The following is a 19979-nucleotide window of genomic DNA, read 5'->3' on the forward strand; positions in this document are numbered from 1 at the left end:
TTGTGATTAGCTTTCCAAGTCAAGCCTGCTGCAGAAATTATTGCACTCTGACCAGCTGGAGTGGCCCAGGACTGCAGGTTGTGGAGAACAGGAGTGATGCTTGTATATACGCTTGTATTTACATGATGGACTTTGAAGTAACGTTAGGTGTATTACTTGTATGTTCTTCTGCCTGTGCACATGTACATGTGCTGGTCAGTGTGGAACCGCCATCCATATCAGATCATACAGCTCAGCTGCTATCAGTCTCAACAGCTTATATCTGGCAAATAGGGTTTTAGTGACTCAATTTTGCTTACTGTGTTCAACAGAGTGGCATTGCACACAGCTACTTTATGTAATAGTAGCATCTTGGAAATTTTATATTTTTGGTAGTTAGCTTCAGTAGAAACTTCTCCAGTGTGGCTCTTAGCTTCATTACCATGGAGACTAAGCATTCAAGTAATGCACGAAGAACAGTGGCTAGATGCGAAGTGAAAAGCCATTGGACCGTACCCAATGGAATACGCATTTAGTATAGCAGTATTGCTTGCTATGTTGGCAGCAAACACTGTATAATATAATAATTGCATTACCAGTAGAAAGTGCCCAATGTGCATTGCTTCAGCACTGTGTTTTGGACAAAGCAGTCAAAAAATTCCACATCAGTATTGGCTTCATGTTGGAGAAAGTTGTGAAAAACACTAGAGCATACACGTACACTCAATACTAGGGCTGAAACGATCGTGGATTTTCACAAATCGATTAATCTTTAGCTTAACGATCGAGTAATCGATTATAATCTTTAGCAAATAGCGTCAGAATTTTGTGCTAAATTTATCCTGTTTCCAAAAGCTAGGCCTTCATAATACCAAAAATCTGCATTAGTGACAGGGTAGCTCCAAAACATGACAGTTTTGAAGTCAATTTAACCTCAGAGTATGCACCATGCCCCTGGCAACTGCATACTCACAGTGGAAACTGATTCAAACTTCACAAAACGAGGGTTTTCAGTACTTTTTGGACTCTAAATTCCTAACGAGTAATCTATAACGTAACGATTACTTGATTGATAACGAATTATCGATCGCTTACCGAGTAATTGGTATAATCGTTTCAGCCCTACTCAATACACATGCTCAGCTACATGTATGGCATTTAGTATGTGGGCGACTTCAAAGTTCTATTTTGGTAGTTAGCTTCGGTAGAAACTGTCTAAACTTGATCCAAAGCTCTCCTACTATGTTCTGAAGATGTTGCAATCAAGTAATGTAAGACACGTATCTGCCGTATTGGAGCTAGTTGTGAAAACCTTTAGACCATACACTCAATGCACATGCTCAGCTATTGCATTTAGTATGTGGGCGACTTCAAAGTTTTATTTTGGTAGTTAGCTTCGGTGGAAACTGCTAAAACTTGATCCAAAGCTCTACTACTATGTTCGGAAGATGTTGCAATCAATTATTGCAAGATACGTATCTGTCATATGGTGGAGTCAGGGGTTCTAAGGCGTTGGACAATGTCCCAGTGCAATGTGCTGATTCTTGAAAATATGGCATCACTTGACAATTCAAAGTTTTATTTCAAGAGTTACCTTCGGTAGAACCTGCTCAAACTTGCTACACAGTACCATTATTAGGTTATGATAGCATAACCATCGAATACAGGGCAAGTCCAGTGTCAAATACTTGTGGGCGGGGCTAATATGTGGGACGTGTGCGCTGAAATGGGATGATTCCGAAAAGAGAAAAAGGTCACCTTCTAGCAGAATTCTACCCACTTCTAAAGCTTATGCTGGTAATTAGCAAGTATACTACTGTCCTGATGTTGGACATCAAGAAAAATGGGGTAACTACGAGTGCTACGGCCAAAAAAGTGGTTTTCCGGTGTTTTTTGGCCTAAATTGGCAATTGTGAGTATGCTATGTTTGGCCCCTCCCCCGAGTGAAACCGGCCGGTAGAACTTGATAAAATTTTGTCTCCGTACACTAGATATCCTACGGAACAAAGTACAATCGTTTGTAGCCACGTTTCAAACAAAAAAATTTGGACCCGAGGGGTAGGAGCCACCTTAAAAACAAAAGACCTAATCCTATCACATCCCTGCTCCAATGCCAGGATATCAGGAAATTCAAAGTCCAGCTTTCCACACTGTCTCATCCGAAGTGATCCCATGTATTACTAATGTGCCTCCCTTTCTTTTTCTCTCCCTATCTCCTTTCCCTCTCTGACAGCATCTTTCTTTTTCTCCCTTTTAGCTTGCCGTGGTTGGCTATCACCTGACCTCTCATGTTTATTGGCAGTCTTCGGACGGGCCAGGAGATGTTGAATAAATAAATAAATAAAAACCAGGGAGTCGTCAAATAGGACAACTCCCTGCTCCGAACCATCAACTCACTGAGCTGAGAAGCGTTGGAATAACGTCACAATCGTGCATCTGGCCCAGATGCCTCTAGACTTGTGCTAGTGCCCTGGGAACAGTCGAAGCGTCTATAGTATACTATACTAGCAAGAGTACATAAACTTCTTTTTTTTTGGTTTATGTACTCTTGATACTAGTAAATCATGATGCCGTAATCGTGTAATAATCGTGTAGTTTTACCAGGTATTCTCCTGAGATCAATAATTTCATTGGCCAGTACATGTACTTGAGCTGGCTAATACCACGAGTACTAGCGCATATGCTTATTTCCTCTTGCTAGTATCGGGACTTGTAATACAGCGTCAGATTGAGAACACAACCCCACAGCATGACACTGCACTGCATCAGTTCAAGAGTCACCATGCACACAAGAAACATTGTGTGCTCTCTGCTGCTCAGAATATTATCATTATATCAAACAGGATCGACTCGGTCAATGAACACAATACCTTGGCTACACGGAACACACACACACACACACGCAGACCCTCTGTAAAAGATCTTTGCGTCGTCCGGTCTGCTGGCCTGAGAGGGGACTTTAAACAACCTGAAATCCATCACAAACTGCTTGGCAAACCACTACAGCAAACTACACATCTAACGCTGTTGCTCCAGTAATCCCCAGGACGTCAGACACGCAAGTTGACGCAACACAAGTCAAGCGCATGCTCTTTCGATCAACAACAATTTTCTGCTTCATGTAGGAAAAGAAAATTTAATGAAGTATGTATGCAATAATATACAGCAGACGTAACATGACTCCGGCAGAGAGGTTTCACATGAGACGATGTCATGAACAATTACAACCATTCAAAAGCAGCTTAAGCATAATTCGAGTTAGAATTTAAAAATACTTGGCGACATGTTGTGGCACCATGCTGGAATTGTGAAGCGGAAAAACAAGAAGCTATGTACAATTGAAACGGGGTGGGTGGCTAAAACACAACCCGTTTTCTGGCTGTGTTCAGTGTTGCTGGGTAGCCTTGGCGTGGATTATCTGTGTGTCGGTGGTTGAGATCTTCTCCCATCCGGTCTCCTTCATCAGGTACACTGTAGACAGAGAATGAACAGAACATCAGAAGGAGAGCAGGTCAGTGAGGTACAATAATGAAACAAACTAGAGGCAGCCTGGACCAATCTATTTATTTTAAATTAATATTGTCTCTCTACAGTTATTTGAGGCACATATTTTGGACAATACATGTACAAGCCAAATGAGGGTAACATCTAACCATGGACGAGGGTAGAAAAATGGGTGAAGACTGCACATGAAGTCACTCTAGATAGTCTGTCAAATGGCGGTCAAAAATTTAGCAGCGAGATATTTGACCGAGGATAGTAATCCATAATAAGATTTAGGCTTGACCAGCTATGAAAAAGATATGAGAGAATACAATACACAAACAAGAGAGAGAGCGAGAGAGAGAGAGAGAGAGAGAGAGAGCGAGATGTGATTAACTGACTTTGAGGCTAACTTACAGTTGACTACACCACCACTGTAGGCGTCACGGTGTGTAGCGTGGTAGATAGCTCTCTGACCCAAGTCCAGTGCGTCCTCCACGCTCAGATCATACTTGTAACCAGCATCTAGCACACCATACGCGTATGGTGATCCGGAGCCTACGCTGAAGATGTGGTTGGTCAGGCGGTTGCCATCGCTGTCAACGTAGTAGAGACCAGGTCCCTTGGGGAGATGAAGGGAACACAATGTGCGAGAGAGAGAGAGAGAGAGAGAGAGAGAGAGAGAGAGAGACAGAGAGAGAGAGCTACTTAGATACTTCGTACACAGGGATAGTTGTGCAGTCATAGAACATAAAAAACACTATGATCACTGATCAGGCGCAATGGCTATTCTGCATGAACAAGTGCAATATTCAGCATACACACGGAACGAAAAGCTGGTAAGTTAAACATACCTTCTTGTCCCAGCCGCAGATCATGGTACCCTGTAAGTCACACGTGCACACCGTGAGAAAAAATGAAAATGAACTCAATGAAAAGACTCTATGGCCAAACAGTGCAAGGTGCACTACAGAAATAGCTGAGTGCATCTGATTTCAAGAACAGCCATACACCAGCATGCAGCTGAGATGAGGTCCACATTGCCATTGGCCATTGGTTGCAACTTGAAATGAAGCACAGTCACCAGCTACAACAGATTTCATTATTACTAAGACACAACACGGAGTTCATTGCTGGTGATGACAAATCAGAACACTAGAAACGGGTTTGTCTGCTTTCTCTCAACCAAACAAACTGGATACGGAGTGGGAGGTGGTTGCACTGTACACGTTGTCACAGGGATGAATGGCTACTTACCATGGACAGTCCATAACCCTTGTAGTGGTTCATCGTATTCGCGAGCTTCTTGGATGCTGCTGCCACCGAGATCCGCTCCTTATTGCGCAACTCAAACATTCTAAAAACGCAAATGTTGAAAAGAATGGAAATGGTTCACGGATGTGATAAACACAGGATGTAACTGATTAAACTGAAAGAAAAACTCAAAGAATCATGTCAAGCTGGGAAAGGCAAAGAATCACTACATGCACACCCACTACGCATACTACACTCTCTGTGCACGTGGCACTATACAACAATCAGCACTGACAGTGGGCAGTGGGTCTTGTGCCGCAGCAACCAACCTGCACTGGAAAGCCAGATTGCGTTCCCAGAAGGAGCAGTCCGCTGCGCCGCCAGCCATTGTGCCGAGCAGATACGGGTTGATCTCGATCACCTTCTTCACCGTTTGAGAAGCTACGAGCAAGCAAACAGTTGACAGAAACCAATGGTTTAGCAAGGCACAAAGGCAGGCATTGTTGACTGATGATCACCATGGCGTAAACCCGAGTCCCAACAAGAAACTTGGTTCTCTGTGCACAGTGTGGTCTAGCAAGATAGTGCTTCAATTCGATTTTCTGCCGAAAACGGAAATTTGAATTTGCGATCTGCTATGCTATTGCGCCATTGTCACAGAGTTATCTTGAAAACTCTTTGTTTTCAGTTTAGTGAAAAGTTCAGTTATATACATTATTCCACTTCAACTACCACACCACTAGTCTGATTGATCATAACACAAGGCCGAACGCTGCTACTTTACCCTTCCTGTTATGAACTATTGTTTATGAAAATGATCTGTCATGGTTGGATATCGTCACTTGGTTGTGCTTTTTACCACTATGTCTTGTGATGCCCGTGATGCTCTGTGCAAGTCATAATGTGCTTGACAGACAAACTAGGTGTACTCACCGATCCATGATCCAGCAGTTGCTCGTGAGTCTACTGCAATCACAACACCATGCTGAAACTTGAATCCCAGAGTTGTCGTTCCGTGGAGGAACTGAATTTTCACGTTGCTGTTTTCACCAGTTACTTGGCCGATGAACGCGGCAGGCTGAACGTAACATTATGCATGGAATAGATTGAGTCAAACGGGGAAAATTGCCAACATTTTCAAAATTTCCCATTCGTTGAACTTACATTTGGGACTGGTGGAAGGGCGAAGTGAATTCCATCAGCATTGTGACATTTCCTCTCATCGTCCTCTCCATCCTGGTTTCTCCTGGAGGAGATATCCAGAGCAGGAATGGAGGAGGAGGAATACTGCAATGCTATTGCTGCAGACGCCATTTTCAGAACTATTGGACTATTTTCAGAGCTCAGTGATCGAGAGTTTTCCAAACGAATGACGCAGCGGGATGCGTCATTTTCAGTTTGAAAATCTCGTAGAAAATTTGAAGAAAAATGGCGATTTGGAAATCAGTTTTCTGGTCGGTTCGATATTGAACATTTTGCTCTTCCTTGCAAACAGCCCAACTCTTCCTTCTGAAATATTGCTCTTCTAAACCTGAGAGTACAGCATTTGAGCTCAGAGTGGTGAATTATCACAGTCTGTCCTTGAGGATGGAGGCCAGTGGACCCATCGAGCGGCGTTTCAACCCTTACACGGATAATGGTGGCACTGTTCTTGGAGTTGCAGGCGAAGATTTTGCTGTAATCGCTTCTGACACTAGATTGAGTGAATATTACAGCATTCATGCTCGAGATGTCCCGAAACTGTTCAAGCTAACTCCTCAGATGGTGCTGGGATGTGCAGGTTTTCATGGTGATGTGCTGACGCTGACGAAGGAGATGAATGAAGCAACCCAGGTTTATCAGTATGAGCATGGTCGTACTATTTCTACTCCAGCTACTGCTGAGATGCTTTCCAAGAAGCTGTACTATCGGCGGTTTTTCCCCTTCTACACTTACAACGTTCTGGTAGGACTAGACACAGAGGGAAAGGGAGCAGTATATGGTTTTGACCCAATTGGATCGTTTGAACGGGAGACATTCCGTGCTTCCGGCTCAGCTGCTAGCCTCTTGCAACCGCTGCTTGACAATCAAATTGGATATCACAACCAGCCCAATGCCAAGCGCGAGCCATTGTCCCGTGACAAGGCCGTCGCACTAGTAAGAGAAGTGTTCTCGTGTGCAGCGGAGCGTGACATTCAGACCGGTGACGGTGTCGTTATCTCAGTCATCACCAAAGATGGAGTCAAGGAATCATTCTATCCACTCCGGTCCGACTAAATAGCTGGAACTGCTGCTGCTGCTGCTGCTACAGTCTACTGCTCAACACTGTCTCCGTGTTCCATGAGCTGTGTATACATTGTACATACGTGCCGTCATGCGGTATGCCAATAGTTTTTAAATTTATATGCTATGAAAATGGGTTTGTCTTTGTGTTTTGCTTTTCGTTTTTACTTTGTGAATTCTGCGTGTATTGCACGTACATGATTGTGCCGATCTCCTCATGAACATGAATATTTCTTCCTCATACTGTACCTTGCCGTTTTGTAGTGTCTGGTGTCCAAGATTGAAGGCGCTGATTTCAAATTTTGATGCAGATTTGGGTACATACAACTACATTTTACCCTCAAGGAAATCTACAATAATTATGTTATGCTTGCTGGTCGATCTGCACAGTTCCTCTACTTAGCATTACTGGTTTGAACTTAAAAGTAGTGACTTTGGCGGCAATGATCGAAGAAGTTCTTGCTCCTACGTGGCGCTCACACAGTCAAGCGTCGGTTAATCCGCCAGGAAGCGTGAGCTCCATGTAGGAGCAACTACTTCTGCCTCTGGTATGAACTTGCTATAATTATCGGACCCAGGCACTGAGGCATGGCAGGGTCCACAATGTAGGAGACATACTATTACCACGATTACTAGTATCAAGAGTACATAAGTTCATAACCCCTTGTACTTGTAAGTTGTAGCTAATATCCGTCAGGGAGAAAACAACGGCAGCACTGCACTGGGCAGCATATGCAGCTTCAAGCTTCTGCTTGGACTATTTTTCCATTTCACATTTTGAGATTGAATGTCTCCATAGGGGAAGTCCCTTCACCTTTGTCGGTGCATACGTCATCGATATTGACGCGGCGACTTGTTTTTTCTGTCTTGTCAGTGTGAGGATTTTTTCGATTCAAAAATGGGTAGCTCTAGCTCTCTTATCTGTACTGAGTTTGTTGTAAGCTGGCCTCTCAAAACCAGTGTCGAAGGTTTGTTCGCAAGGAGCGTATGCCCAGCTGTGCAGTAACACTCTGGGTACAGCTTGCCTTGCATATTGGCTCCTTTCCGTGCCTGCAGCTGACCCTCTTTAGTGACGGGTTTTTGAATCGTGAAATTTGATTGTCGACAGGTCATTCAGTGAATTTTAGCACACAGAGAGGTCCAAGCAGAGGAAGCCATGGGCCTGTTAGATTTCTTGAAAAGGCATCAGAGGAAGTTCTACATTACCGGAGCAATTGTAGGAGGTAAGTTTGTGACAAAACTCACAAAAGTAAATGGTGAAACTTTTGTACCTCAAAAATCCATGCCATCCGGTTACTGCTCTTGTGGGTTATGGCCTATGGCTATGGTTATGGCTTCCATTGTCAATCCAATCATTGAACACTTCATGTTCAGACTCTATACTATAGTCTAGAGGTTATGGGAATGAGGTCATCGCATATGCGTTGTGTGGAGTGTAGCCTGGAGTGTGCTAGTGTATGGGGTGGAAACCAGTGCCAAGTTTGTATTGCTTGGCAAACATTTGTATTGAGTGGCAAACCCAACACACCATGCTACTTAGTTTTGAGTGGCAAACCAGCGCTAGCAAGCCACTCCTTTGCCACTCCATACGCAGCATTTCAAATGGTGATGTATATTGTAATCATGTAAACTCTCTGGTACATGTAGTTGGATAAACCTGTAGTAGACTGTCTATGCCATGGCCTGGTACTGTACGTGTACTGTACTGTAGATAACATGTCCATGTACAGTACTGGCCGGAGAAATCCAACCTCATGAATAAAATAGCGTTGCCGGGCGCTACGCAGCCCTAGCACTACACACACTGGTCTGTGCCCTAGAACGTGGCGCTACTTTATTCATGAGGTTGGATTTCACTGGTCAGCGCTGTAGTACCCTCGACACACACTTTGCTGAATGGTACCGTGCGGGTCAGTGATGTCCGACCACTGACACACTGACACGTCCTGCTATCAGAGAGGCTAAGTTGCACGTTATTTCTGACTTGACGCGCAATTTCACGTCAAATTTGGCGTAAAACTCCAAATTTCGACGTCAGCCGCAGGTCACTCGCGAGCCGAATAACGCGAGCTGAACTTTTGCGTCACGTCAGAAATAACGTGCGTCTTAACCTGTTTATTAAAGTTTACTTTAGTATGTACAGTTCCGATGTGTCTGGTCTGTGTACCAACCAGTAATACATTCACTTTTAAAATCACACATAGCAACAAGGAAACCACCTCGACAGGCGAACAGCCAGAACGTCAGAGCCATCCAACATACACTGCAATAGAAATGCACGTAATGAGATGTAGCGCTAGCCCGCAGCCGAAAACCAGTGCTCTGCACGCAGAAGTAGCACATCAAGGTGCAACACCTCTTTACTTGCGCCTGTAGTGACAAGTGAGGCGGCGACTGTGGAACTAGAGCTGTGTGTGTGTGTGTGTGTGTGTGTGTGTGTGTGTGTGTGTGTGTGTGTGTGTGTGTACGTTGTATTCAACTGGTGTCAGTTCTCACTTTTTCATACTTATGTAAAATAAGTCATAGGTTATCAGCACACGAAGAGATGAAGCCAGTTGTAAATCTGATGAGGCCTTTCGTACCATTACTTCTCGAATCAGTACATGGTGATAATGTATGCACGTACTGATTTGAGAAGTGAATGGTACTAAAGGCCTCGTCAGATTTACAACTGGCTTCGTCTCTTCGTGTGCTAATATGTTTCCCTCCGACTAAGTCTCTATTTGATAGGTTATCATTACTACAAGTGTTAGCGCTAAATCTCATATTGTACCTTACTATTTCAGTGACTTAGTGGATGGTTCTGACTTTCTCTACTTCATTCCCCTGTACCTGCTGATAAGAGACTCTGGGTGGGTTGTAAAGCTTTAAAAAAATGTTTTTGACAGTTGACTGAGTAATGCAATTGGCGATTGGCAACCTCGTTGCTATACCATGTAATGTGTGATTAATTTGTGTGTGTGTGTGTGTGTGTGTGTGTGTGTGTGTGTGTGTGTGTGTGTTTGTGTATGTGTGTGTGTGTGTGTGTGCATATATGTGTGTGTGTGTCTGTCTGTCTGTGTGTTTGTGTATGCATGTGTGTTGGTGTGTAATGTGTGTGTGTGTGTGTGTGTGTGTGTGTGTGTGTGTGTGTGTGTGTGCGCGTGCGTGCGTGGATGCGCCTCGGTGTGTAATGCGTATGTACATTGTGTGCTTGTACTTTAGGAGCATTTGCTCTTGGTAAGTTTGCCCAGTGGAAGTTAGCAGAGTACAGCGATCGTGTGGCAGCTGAAGAAGTAGCCAGGGCACGGTAAGCAATGCATGTACCATACTGATCTGTGTGTGCGCGCGCGCGCGCGCGTGTGTGTGTGTGTGTGTGTGTGTGCGCGCGCGTGTGTGTGTGTGTTTCATCTCTGCTGACCTCCTCGGTCAAAGAACCCTCTTCTTCACACACTGCTAGATGTGCCGCTGACAGAGCGTCCTTAAATAGTCTCATGTTGTTGTCTAAGGATTTCATCGTGCATGTTGCACTGAGTTCGTACACGTTCTGCTGTGCTTTTGTTATTGTCCATGCTGATCTTGTGTGCTGGCTTTCAGCATCCTTATTTTTGTTGCATGCGGCTTTTACGCTAGCATTGGTGCCATGCCACTGTGTTCACATGTACAGCCGTGTGCTATCTGTGTACTTTGCCTGTGTTGTGTTCAGGAAAAAGCACCATTATGACAGCAATCAGAGAACGTGCAAAATGACAGGTAAGCGAATGGCGTGTAACATCAACTTTATCTTGATTCCAAGGTGATTCTTAGCCGACTAAAGCCTGATTCATACTTCATTTCGCGTACGGGAAACGCATCGCATCGCATCGCATCGCGAGTAAGTTGACTAAGACTTGAGCTCAGCTATTTCGTGTACGGGAAATGAAGTATGAATCGGCCTTTAACCCAGGATGTTATGATTCCCTCACCGGTATGATGATTTGTTCGCTGTGTGTTTGCCGCCGTCCTTTTTACTGTCTGCCTTCTGTAGCTATAGCGATGCTTCCGTCACTGCGAGAGCGTCTCTTCAATGCTCTAGACACGGAGGCGCTGACAACGAAGTTAAAAAGCAGGTTGGTGTATGTTCTGTGCTGATTGCATGTAAATGTGATACCAACACTATTACCAGGCAGCTAAGGGGCCATCCGGCTTTATCGATAATTTTCACGGAACGAAAAAGTTTAGTTATGACCCTCCCCCACCCCCCTCCCCCTTCAATGAAAAATACATTGACTTGACAGCTAGAATGGATTGATGTTTCAGCTATCAATAATTTTCAAAATGAACTCTCCTCCACCCACCCACCCATAAATGCAACTTAGTTCTCTTCGTGAAAAAGATCGATAATTACGGTCGGCCCCTAAGGCTTCAAACAGATACTGGCTGGTGGCAAGGAACATCTGATTCATTGCCCAGACCGTGAGCCACTTCTGATAATCCTCAATGGCTGGCAACACGAGAAAGAAGGAAACGAAACGGATCGCACTTTTCTTTTCCATTGGCCTTCTTCTTGGCATTTGAAATATCTGAGTGCACAAATAGAAAGTGAGAATGTCACTGTTGAGTCGGATGGTCTGACCTACGAATCGACTGGAATTGGTGGAAAACCCACAGACGAAACCTTGCCAAATATTCCCGCAAATTTGGAAGTGACAACAAAGTTTTGTACGATAGCGCCAGGATCACGGTAGCGCAGGGCAAATGTCATACCCGTACCTAATGTGTTGCTGGATCATGCGTGTCATGCTTGTACTTCAAGGTAGACTAGTCATGGCATGCTTTCCGGACGTTGTAACGGCTTCTGTGTGACTTCTGTCTGCATGTCATTTTTCTATCTCTCTCTCTCTCTTTCTTTTCTTTTCTTTTCTTTTATAGCCCAGAGAACAAAATCCTGACTTGGCAAGAGCTAAAGACTGTCAGTAAGTGAGCTGGCACGGAGTGTTATGTTTTGTGTTTTGTAGAGTAGCACTAACTTGCTAACAAACCCCTGTTTTCAAAGCTCAGGCTGTAGTTTGGCAATGCAGACAGTATCTAGCACATCTACAAGTAGATGACACTTGGTGCGCGCCCACAACAGAAGGAGTCTGTTAAGAGGCTAGTACTACACTGAGTTCTGATTTCCCACCTTCCTGTTATCGTTTTATGGAGTCTTCTTATTCTTTCTGTTGCGTTCCGTGTGCCTTGATGGTGGTTGGCTGGTCAATGAGGGAGATTGACGTGGAATGTTTCGGCATGGTGGCAATGGGTGTGAGCCAAGAGTACATAACCCCCCAGAGTGTGCAACTCCACTATGGGTGCTGTCCCGACAGAATTTCAAGTTGACGTCATTTTGATGATGCAATGCGCACTGTACACGGATTATCAGACGAATCCGGAACCTGTGGTTGACCGAAGCCGATCGATCCTGTACAAATTATTACAAAGAAAAACGTGTGATGCGTTGACACCCGTACACATGTTGTAAATCACTGGTGCAAGGAGCATTGCGTCATAAATAATGACGTCAACTTGAAATTCTGTCGGGACAGCAGGGTATGTGGGAGTTGCACACTCTTCGGGGGGTTATGTACTCTTGGTGTGAGCACACTGACTTGTATAGTTGCAATGCCTCCACACGGTTTAGTTCTTGCTTTCTAACCTATGTAAGTTCTGTAACGGTATTTTAGTATTTATACTTAGAAGTAGGACACACCCCAGGCTCAATATTTTGAAAGTTTTCACTAGTATACTTGAGCCTGAAATGTGTCCTACTTTTAAGTATAATTGCATTCTTGTCTCCAAGGAAATTTTTCCCTTTATTTAGGATTTGGAGACATTGATGATGTATGCTGTGTAGGCCATGCTTTAATTTTTGCTTGCGATGTGTGTGTCTGTGTGTCTGTGCATGTGTGTGTGCGTGTGTCTCTCTCTGCAGCGTTTGCCCGCTTCCTGTCAAGCGTGTATGCATGCTGTCTTCTCATCAGTTTCCTGCGTGTCCAGCTGAACATTCTGGGTGGCTGCATGTACCATGGCGAGATGCAGGTAATTACTAACTAACAATTAGCACTCAGTCTCTGCTGTCAGCTCAAACATGCTGGCTTGACTTCTACCGCCTTCTCTGTACTGTTACTGCTATTAGGAACAACAACCCCCCCCCCCCTTCTCTCTATCTGAGCCTCGCTGTCCGTCTATCTCGTTCTCTCTCTGTATCTCTCTCCTATACGTCTATCTGCTTGTCTGTGTGTCTCTCTCTCTATGTCAGTCTCTCTCTCTCTCTCTCTCTCTCTCTCTCTCTCTCTCTCCCTCTTTCTCTCTCTCTCTCTCTCTCTCTCTCTCTCCCTCTTTCTCTCTCTCTCTCTCTCTCTCTCTCTCTCTCTCTCTCTCTCTCTCTCTCTCTCTCTCTCTCTCTCTCTCTCTCTCTCTCTCTCTCTCCTGCATCTCTGTGTGCATGTACGACATGCTGTATTCCACCCAAGTCTACAAAGTTCATGTCTATCTTTGTGCTCCTGTGTGTAGACGGGCAGTAGCCTATTCCATATCTTCACAGAAGTTCACAAGGAGTATTTGGCTGTAGTGCAGTACTTCCTCGGACCAGGTATGTGTACATGTGATAGATACGTATGCACTGGCATTCAGCATTGCGCAGTATTGCGCAATGGCCGTGGGCACAGTGCTGTGAGTAATTAGGTTATGTCGTGTATGATGCGGGTAATTTTAATAAGACGGATACTAAGTCATGTTGTGCCCCCCCCCCCCCCTCTCCTCCCCTGGGTTGAGAGATTCCATGTGACTCTCCTACATTTCAGTTGTATAATGCTTCATGTACTTATAATATTCGCCCACCTGTGTTGGCATCGGGTCTATCAGGCCTTTCTCTTTGCTCAGGCTGGACCGCTATACACTGTCTCCGATAGGCCTTATGCACGTTGTACAGATGCACGAAATCCCGTAGAATCCCGTAGACCCGGTTGGGTGTTGAATGTACAGGACCCTATTGTGTTTATTGCTATTTCCACAGCGAAATGGGCCCTGAAGGCATTTCATACGAACACTTTTTCGACAGTGATCTAGCGAGTCGTTAGTTCAATCCCAAAGTGAAGAAGCTGGAAAAGTGATTGTTCGCCGCGAATTATGAGGCTAAATGGGTCAAACACGCATGTATAGCACACAATGAACACCCAACCGGGTATGTACACACCTACGGCCCTAGTACAGAACTTCGTACATCTGTACAATGTGCATAAGGACTATTGCATCTTACCTGCTGGTGCAATGCACCACTGTGAGGTTGTATCCTGGTTATAGTTGAGAATGGTTGGGTCACTGATTGCGCTTTCAACGAGCTCATCAAAGAACAGTTGTCACAATCAGTCGAAAGGTTTAATTTCGGAATAGGGTAGAGGGTGCTGCTAAGGTTTTTTTGTCTCTCCTGTTGTACTTCTGTGTAGAGAGAAGCCTGACTTCAATTCTGATTTTTTTGTTCATATATGTGTGTGCGTGTGGGCGTGCGTGCTTGCATGTGTGTGTGTGTATGGGTGGGTGTGTGGGTGTGGGTGTGCTGTCCTACGCAGGACTAACACGACTTATTGATGTGGTCCAGAGCAAAGTACAGGACAGCATTGGCAGGTACTCTCTCTCTCTCTCTCTCTCTCTCTCTCTCTCTCTCTCACACACACACACACACACACACTCTCTCTCTCTCTCTCTCTCTCTCTCTCCTGCATCCCTCGTTAACACCGGTTACACTCTGTCCGTCCGTTCACTGTACGAGTCACTCTACCGGCCGTGTACACTGTTGAATGGTGCTATCACATATTTCTATACATAGCATAGATTAGATACATGTATTGCTATCATGTGCTCTGGCGATAGGCTGTCTGCAGTCTAAGATTTGTGTCTGTTGTGTGTGTTTCTGTGTGTTTGTTGCTGTTGCTGTACTGATAGTGTGTCATTGAAGGAGAAGGTTGACGTAGCAGACATTGAGCGGATGATTGCCACTGCTCGCCAGGCAATAGAAGTAGGTAGCATTGAGCAGGCAGACGACACTGCTACTACTGCTACTAGTGCAAGTGCAGATGCACACCGGTAAGTATTGTATTAGTCTTGTGCTTTCTCTATCTATCTATCTATCTATCAACTTGCCCAATGCTGTAGACAGCAAGCGGTTTCGGCTGAATAGGCCTCATCTTTACAGCTACGAGCTTCAAGTAAGCCGACCTACCAGCCATGGTGCAAAGGTGGCACCCCAGACATTAAGATAACTCGTTGCTCTAGCGCAAGAGTGCTCTAACTACGAAAATCAGCGAGCGTTGCATAATGCAGTAGCACTAGAGCAGCCTACTGAGAGTGCTCAACAAAGCGAATGTCGAGGAGCGTAATACCTATCAACTTGTATCGTAAGCATTGGGTATCAACTTGTATCTATATCTTTTCTTTCTCTTTCTCTCTCTCTCTCTCTCTCTCTCTCTCTCTCTCTCTCTCTCTCTCTCTCTCTCTCTCCCTCTCTCTCTCTCTCTCAGGTCACTTCATCCGCTTGTTACATTCTTGCTGCCTCCGGAATCTAATGTAAGTCGTTTGTGCCATCCTCTCTCTCTCTCTCTCTGTCTCTCTCTCTATCTCTGTCTCTCTCTCTATCTATATATCTATCTCTCTCTCTCTCTCTCTCTCTCTCTCTCTCTCGCTTTCGCGCTCTCTCTCTCGCTCTCGCGCTCTCTCTCTCGCTCTCTCTCTCTCTCTCTCGCTCTCTCTCTCTCTCTCTCTCTCTCTCTCTCTCTCTCAACGCCTTTTAAGTTCAGCCTGGTCGCATAGCTCAGATGGTTAGAGCATTGTGTTTTGTTCTTATTAATTTTAATGTTGATGTGTGTAGGGGGGTACATCAGAGGAGACACCAGACCAGGCAGAGTCGGAAGATGTGCCGAGTATATCACCTGACGCACAGGCGTACATTACCCAGCTGATGGGTCACACAAGAGATGTACTGGAGAGGTAAATTGCGCTTGTTTGTATGGGTGGTGTGTGTGTGTGTGTGTGTGTGTGTGTGTGTGTGTGTGTGTGTGTGTGTGTGTGTGTGTGTGTGTGTGTGGCGTACATTACCCAGCTGATGGGTCACACAAGAGATGTACTGGAGAGGTAAATTGCGCTTGTTTGTATGGGTGGTGTGTGTTTGTGTGTGTGTGTGTGTGTATGTGTGTGTGTGTGTGTGTGCGAGCGCGCATCCATGTGTGTAAGTTAGTGCGGTGTGTGCTATGGCTTGGTCGGCACACAATGGTAACTTATTGTCCTGGTATGTTTGCTTGAGCATGCTTGCATACTTTTGCAGCATTTCTCGATGTAAGCTGTTGGGTACTGTACATGACCACTGCTTCCAATATGCGTCTAGTGGTGGAGGTGGGGGTCTAGTGGTGGAGGTGAGTGCTTCCAGTATGTGTCTAGTGGTGGAGGTGAGTGCTTCCAGTATGCGTCTAGTGGTGGAGGTGAGTCGGCACCGCTTGTGTGTCATGTGACTATTAACATGTTGTGGACACTCCTTCTGTCGTCGCTCATGCTGTTTGCTAGATCAGACAACCCTAATGGTGTGTCTGTGTGTGTCTGTCTCTCCGTCTGTGTGTGTCTGTGTCTCCGCCTGTATGTGTCTGTGCCTCCGTCTGTGTGTGTCTGTCTCTCCGTATGTGTGTGTCTGTCTCTCCGCCTGTGTCTGCGTGTGCATCATGCATCGTGATCACTTCACACGCTTGTGCTCACAGTCAAGATTTCAAGAGCACGCTGAGTGCGTGTTTGGACTGCGGATTTCAGTTTGGTTCCACTGGTCTTGCTGAGAGCATGCTGACACCAAGTGTAGATCATGCGGCAGCTAAGTAAGTTACTAGTAGGGCTGTGCATACTTTATGTCTTTGTGTGCTTGGCTAATTATTCTGGTTTCGTAAATATTGTATACCGTATATTCTCTATTATAAGCGCCGTGCTTGTATTTTTTCAACAGCCCTCTACCCCGTGCTTATGTTGGAGACCGCGATTATATTGGAGACCGTGCTTATATTATTTCAACCAATACATCCATACTGAGCAAGAAGAAATACATGCTAGATATCATGCATGCAGCATTGATTTCCACCAAGACCGTGCTAATAATGGGGACTGTGCTTATGATGCTTCGAAAGGTGCTCACAGTGTGCTAGTATTAGAGACTGTGCTAGTAATGGAGACATATACGGTACTTCATGTGGTCTAGCTGTTTGGCAAGCCACAGCTAATAATAGCTGTCTAGAATACTACAGTGTGATTTAGTTGAAAGGTGTGTTGTGGCTTTGGTGGAACCTATCCGTATTCTTTGCCCTATACACTGTGGATAGAGCAGTGCATCTTCAAGGCTTGTATACTCATATCTCTCTTATCCGGACCTCCAAGTAGCGAGCACCTCGATCTACCGGGCATCTGTGGGTGAATTTTAGTGGAAAAATTACTACTCTGTGAAGAAGAGGTTGGTGCGACTTCGACGATAGTAGGGGAAGAGTGTGTTGCTCCCTACATGGGAGCTCGTGGTTTTCCTGCCGACTTGAATGGACCCATTGCGCAATGACGTAAAAACACCCTTCACAGCCAAATATGGAATGCATGAGTAATGCTTGTGAGTATGCTGGGATCAGGAGTGCACTGTTCAACAGGGAGTAGTACAATACCTATACCTATGGTATTGTACTACTCCCTGCTGTTAAACACCCCAGACGACCCCCCCCCCCCCCCCCCCAGGTGGCTGTGAAGGGTGTTTTGGTACAAATTACGTCATTGCGCAATGGGTCCCTTCTCACTTGACTGACTCACGACTTGCAGTCTGCCATCCAGAGCACACGAGAAGTGCATCGAACCGTCCACTCGGCAAACCTGCAAGAAAGCACTACTCCCTGCTCAATACACAGTACCACTCCTTTGCCTTTGTTGTTGTGGAAGAAGTGACGTCATATGGCCCTTCCCCGGTGATTCATTTCAAAGTTAAAATCCATTTTTTTAGAAATCCTTTTTGTGTATTGCTTCTGTGTATTGCTACTGCTGTTGTCTTGCTCGAAAGCTTCTGTGTATTGCTACTGCTGTTGTCTTGCTCGAAAGGATCCTAGGCTGATCTTGTGTGTGTGTGTGTGTGTGTGTGTGTGTGTGCAAGTGTAGGGTGTGCATAGGTAACTGTCTTGGCCGTCCTATTCCGATGTACTCCGTGTGGTGTAGACCAGGTGTGCATTGGGGGGTCGATTCACATGGCTTCGCCAGTTGTGTGGATTAGACAGTTATCTGGCGCTTGTCTTGATCTGTTTCAATCAGAATCAGATCCGCTATCGTTGCTATAAGAGAAAATCTGTGGGTGCACATCCAGTGCATTTGCAGATTTGCGTGCTTCTCTTGCGATGGGCGTATACATGGTACATGGTGTGTGTGTGTTTTGCTACTGTGTGTCCTCTAACTTACGTAGGATACCACTTGCTCGAGTAGTTCCCATCCTCAACGCCCAGACGCATGGCTTGTTTGCACACCAGGGTGATGGTGTTGTCTCGGTAAGTGTCATTTTACTGTGTATGTCACTTAACAATGTCACTGTGTATGTGTGTGTACATGTACATGCACAGCTTGACTCTAGCAACGAACTTCAAGTGTCTTTTATAGATCTCTCCTAGACAAACGTCAAGGATAGCAAGTTCCTAATGCCTGCATGCAGTACATGTACAGTGGAATCTCTCATCCACAAGAAAATACAGCGCAGTGTAGGGCATACGAACTTAGGAAGTGAAACTAATCTGCATGCGTATTGTGATTGCAGTTCTACACTAGATATGGATGTGTTGCTTTGTGCAGCTCTGGGCTGTAGTTCCCATGTCACTTGTAGAGCCAAACATTTCACCGGGGCATCTGTAAGGCCATTCCACATCGCCCATCGAATGTGTGTGTGTGTGTGTGTGCGCACACGTGTGTGTGTGTGTGTGTGTGTGTGTGTGTGTGTGTGTGTGTGTGTGTGTGTGTGTGTTTGGGTTACTGCACAGTCCGTGATGTCTCTGGAGCTGCTGAACCAGTTCTCTGCCAATGTTTACGAGGCCTATAGTCACGAAATCTCCTTCGAATAGACCTGCTGTTGTGATGGCCCACTGACAGAGTACATGACTATACTGTCATTCAGTGCAAGTACCGTGTTGCATGCGTTTGAGAACTGTAGCTCATAACCCATGTACAGTAGGCATGACTGGCATGTCACAGACTCAGTACTCACTCACACACATATCATGATAACGGTTGAGTAATGAGAACTATCTCATCTTCTATGTCAGTAGCTTCTTATCATAGCATCATCTAGGTAATTGCCCCCCTTGTGTCACAGTTTGGAGGACTTTACCATGCTATCCTGTGCACTAGCACAGGATTGTTGAAGTATGGCAGTTTGTCGTCTCCTCTATTCTATCATCCGTACTCATGTCTCATGCTGGCTATTCTTGCTGCTCCCTTCACTTGTCACGTTTCCTGCTTTCAGCTGGACTGAAAGCATAAACTCATTTTGCATTCCTCAGAATAATGTTCGTGTTTAGGTTTATTTTCTGAATTCCGAGCCAGCCAATAGCATTCCGTGTCTCCACTGGCACCTGAACATCTGCTCCTTGATATTTCATTCTATTTTTCTACTTTTCAACCTTGGCTAACCCCCGAGCGTGAAAATAATGTTCATCATGACTCCTATTTCAATGAAAATTGAGAAAACAATTGTGCCTACTATTCATGCTTGCCCCGTGAGGGGATTGTACAGTACTGATATATTGTGTTGGTGCAGTATCTAGTAGTGTGAATAACCTCATTACTGCTGCAGCCTTGGCCAATGTTCTCTTCGGATGCCCCATTCCACTCCGCATGCCAGGTCACAATTGCAAACGTCAGTTCATGGGTTGTCTGTATGGTACCTGTAGTCAGTTCTCTTCCAAGGAGGTGCACTCCACTTCTGGGTTCTTTTGCACTTCAAAGTACAGGCACATGTACGTGCAGAT

The 19979-nt window shown here is 45.2% G+C and overlaps 3 protein-coding genes across 3 annotated transcripts; 2 read left to right on the forward strand and 1 right to left on the reverse strand.

Moving 5' to 3' along the window:
* Window positions 1–3071: 3071 nt before the first annotated feature.
* On the reverse strand, window positions 3072–6065 carry LOC135813851 (proteasome subunit beta type-5-like). The gene is made up of 7 exons (XM_065326871.1): window positions 5881–6065; window positions 5650–5794; window positions 5046–5157; window positions 4720–4819; window positions 4317–4346; window positions 3880–4084; window positions 3072–3450 (listed from the first exon to the last, which is right to left on the reverse strand). The coding sequence occupies exons 1-7, from the start codon at window positions 6028–6030 to the stop codon at window positions 3365–3367; spliced, it is 828 nt and encodes a 275-aa protein (XP_065182943.1). The 5' UTR covers window positions 6031–6065; the 3' UTR covers window positions 3072–3364.
* A 99-nt stretch (window positions 6066–6164) lies between these two features.
* Window positions 6165–7226, forward strand: LOC135813852 (proteasome subunit beta type-1-B-like). The gene has a single exon (XM_065326872.1). The coding sequence runs from the start codon at window positions 6304–6306 to the stop codon at window positions 6970–6972; it is 669 nt and encodes a 222-aa protein (XP_065182944.1). The 5' UTR covers window positions 6165–6303; the 3' UTR covers window positions 6973–7226.
* A 632-nt stretch (window positions 7227–7858) lies between these two features.
* LOC135813850 (peroxisomal biogenesis factor 3-like) lies at window positions 7859–19717 on the forward strand. The gene is made up of 14 exons (XM_065326870.1): window positions 7859–8201; window positions 10183–10267; window positions 10664–10710; window positions 10985–11066; window positions 11869–11912; window positions 12908–13014; window positions 13489–13567; window positions 14544–14598; window positions 14917–15057; window positions 15492–15537; window positions 15839–15957; window positions 16716–16826; window positions 18428–18509; window positions 18993–19717. Exons 1-14 carry the CDS (start codon window positions 8135–8137, stop codon window positions 19071–19073), a joined length of 1146 nt encoding a protein of 381 aa, XP_065182942.1. The 5' UTR covers window positions 7859–8134; the 3' UTR covers window positions 19074–19717.
* The last annotated feature ends 262 nt before the right edge of the window (window positions 19718–19979 follow it).

The sequence above is a fragment of the Sycon ciliatum genome, chromosome 4 (genome assembly GCF_964019385.1).
Source record: "Sycon ciliatum chromosome 4, ocSycCili1.1, whole genome shotgun sequence".
In the NCBI taxonomy this organism is placed as follows: domain Eukaryota; kingdom Metazoa; phylum Porifera; class Calcarea; order Leucosolenida; family Sycettidae; genus Sycon; species Sycon ciliatum.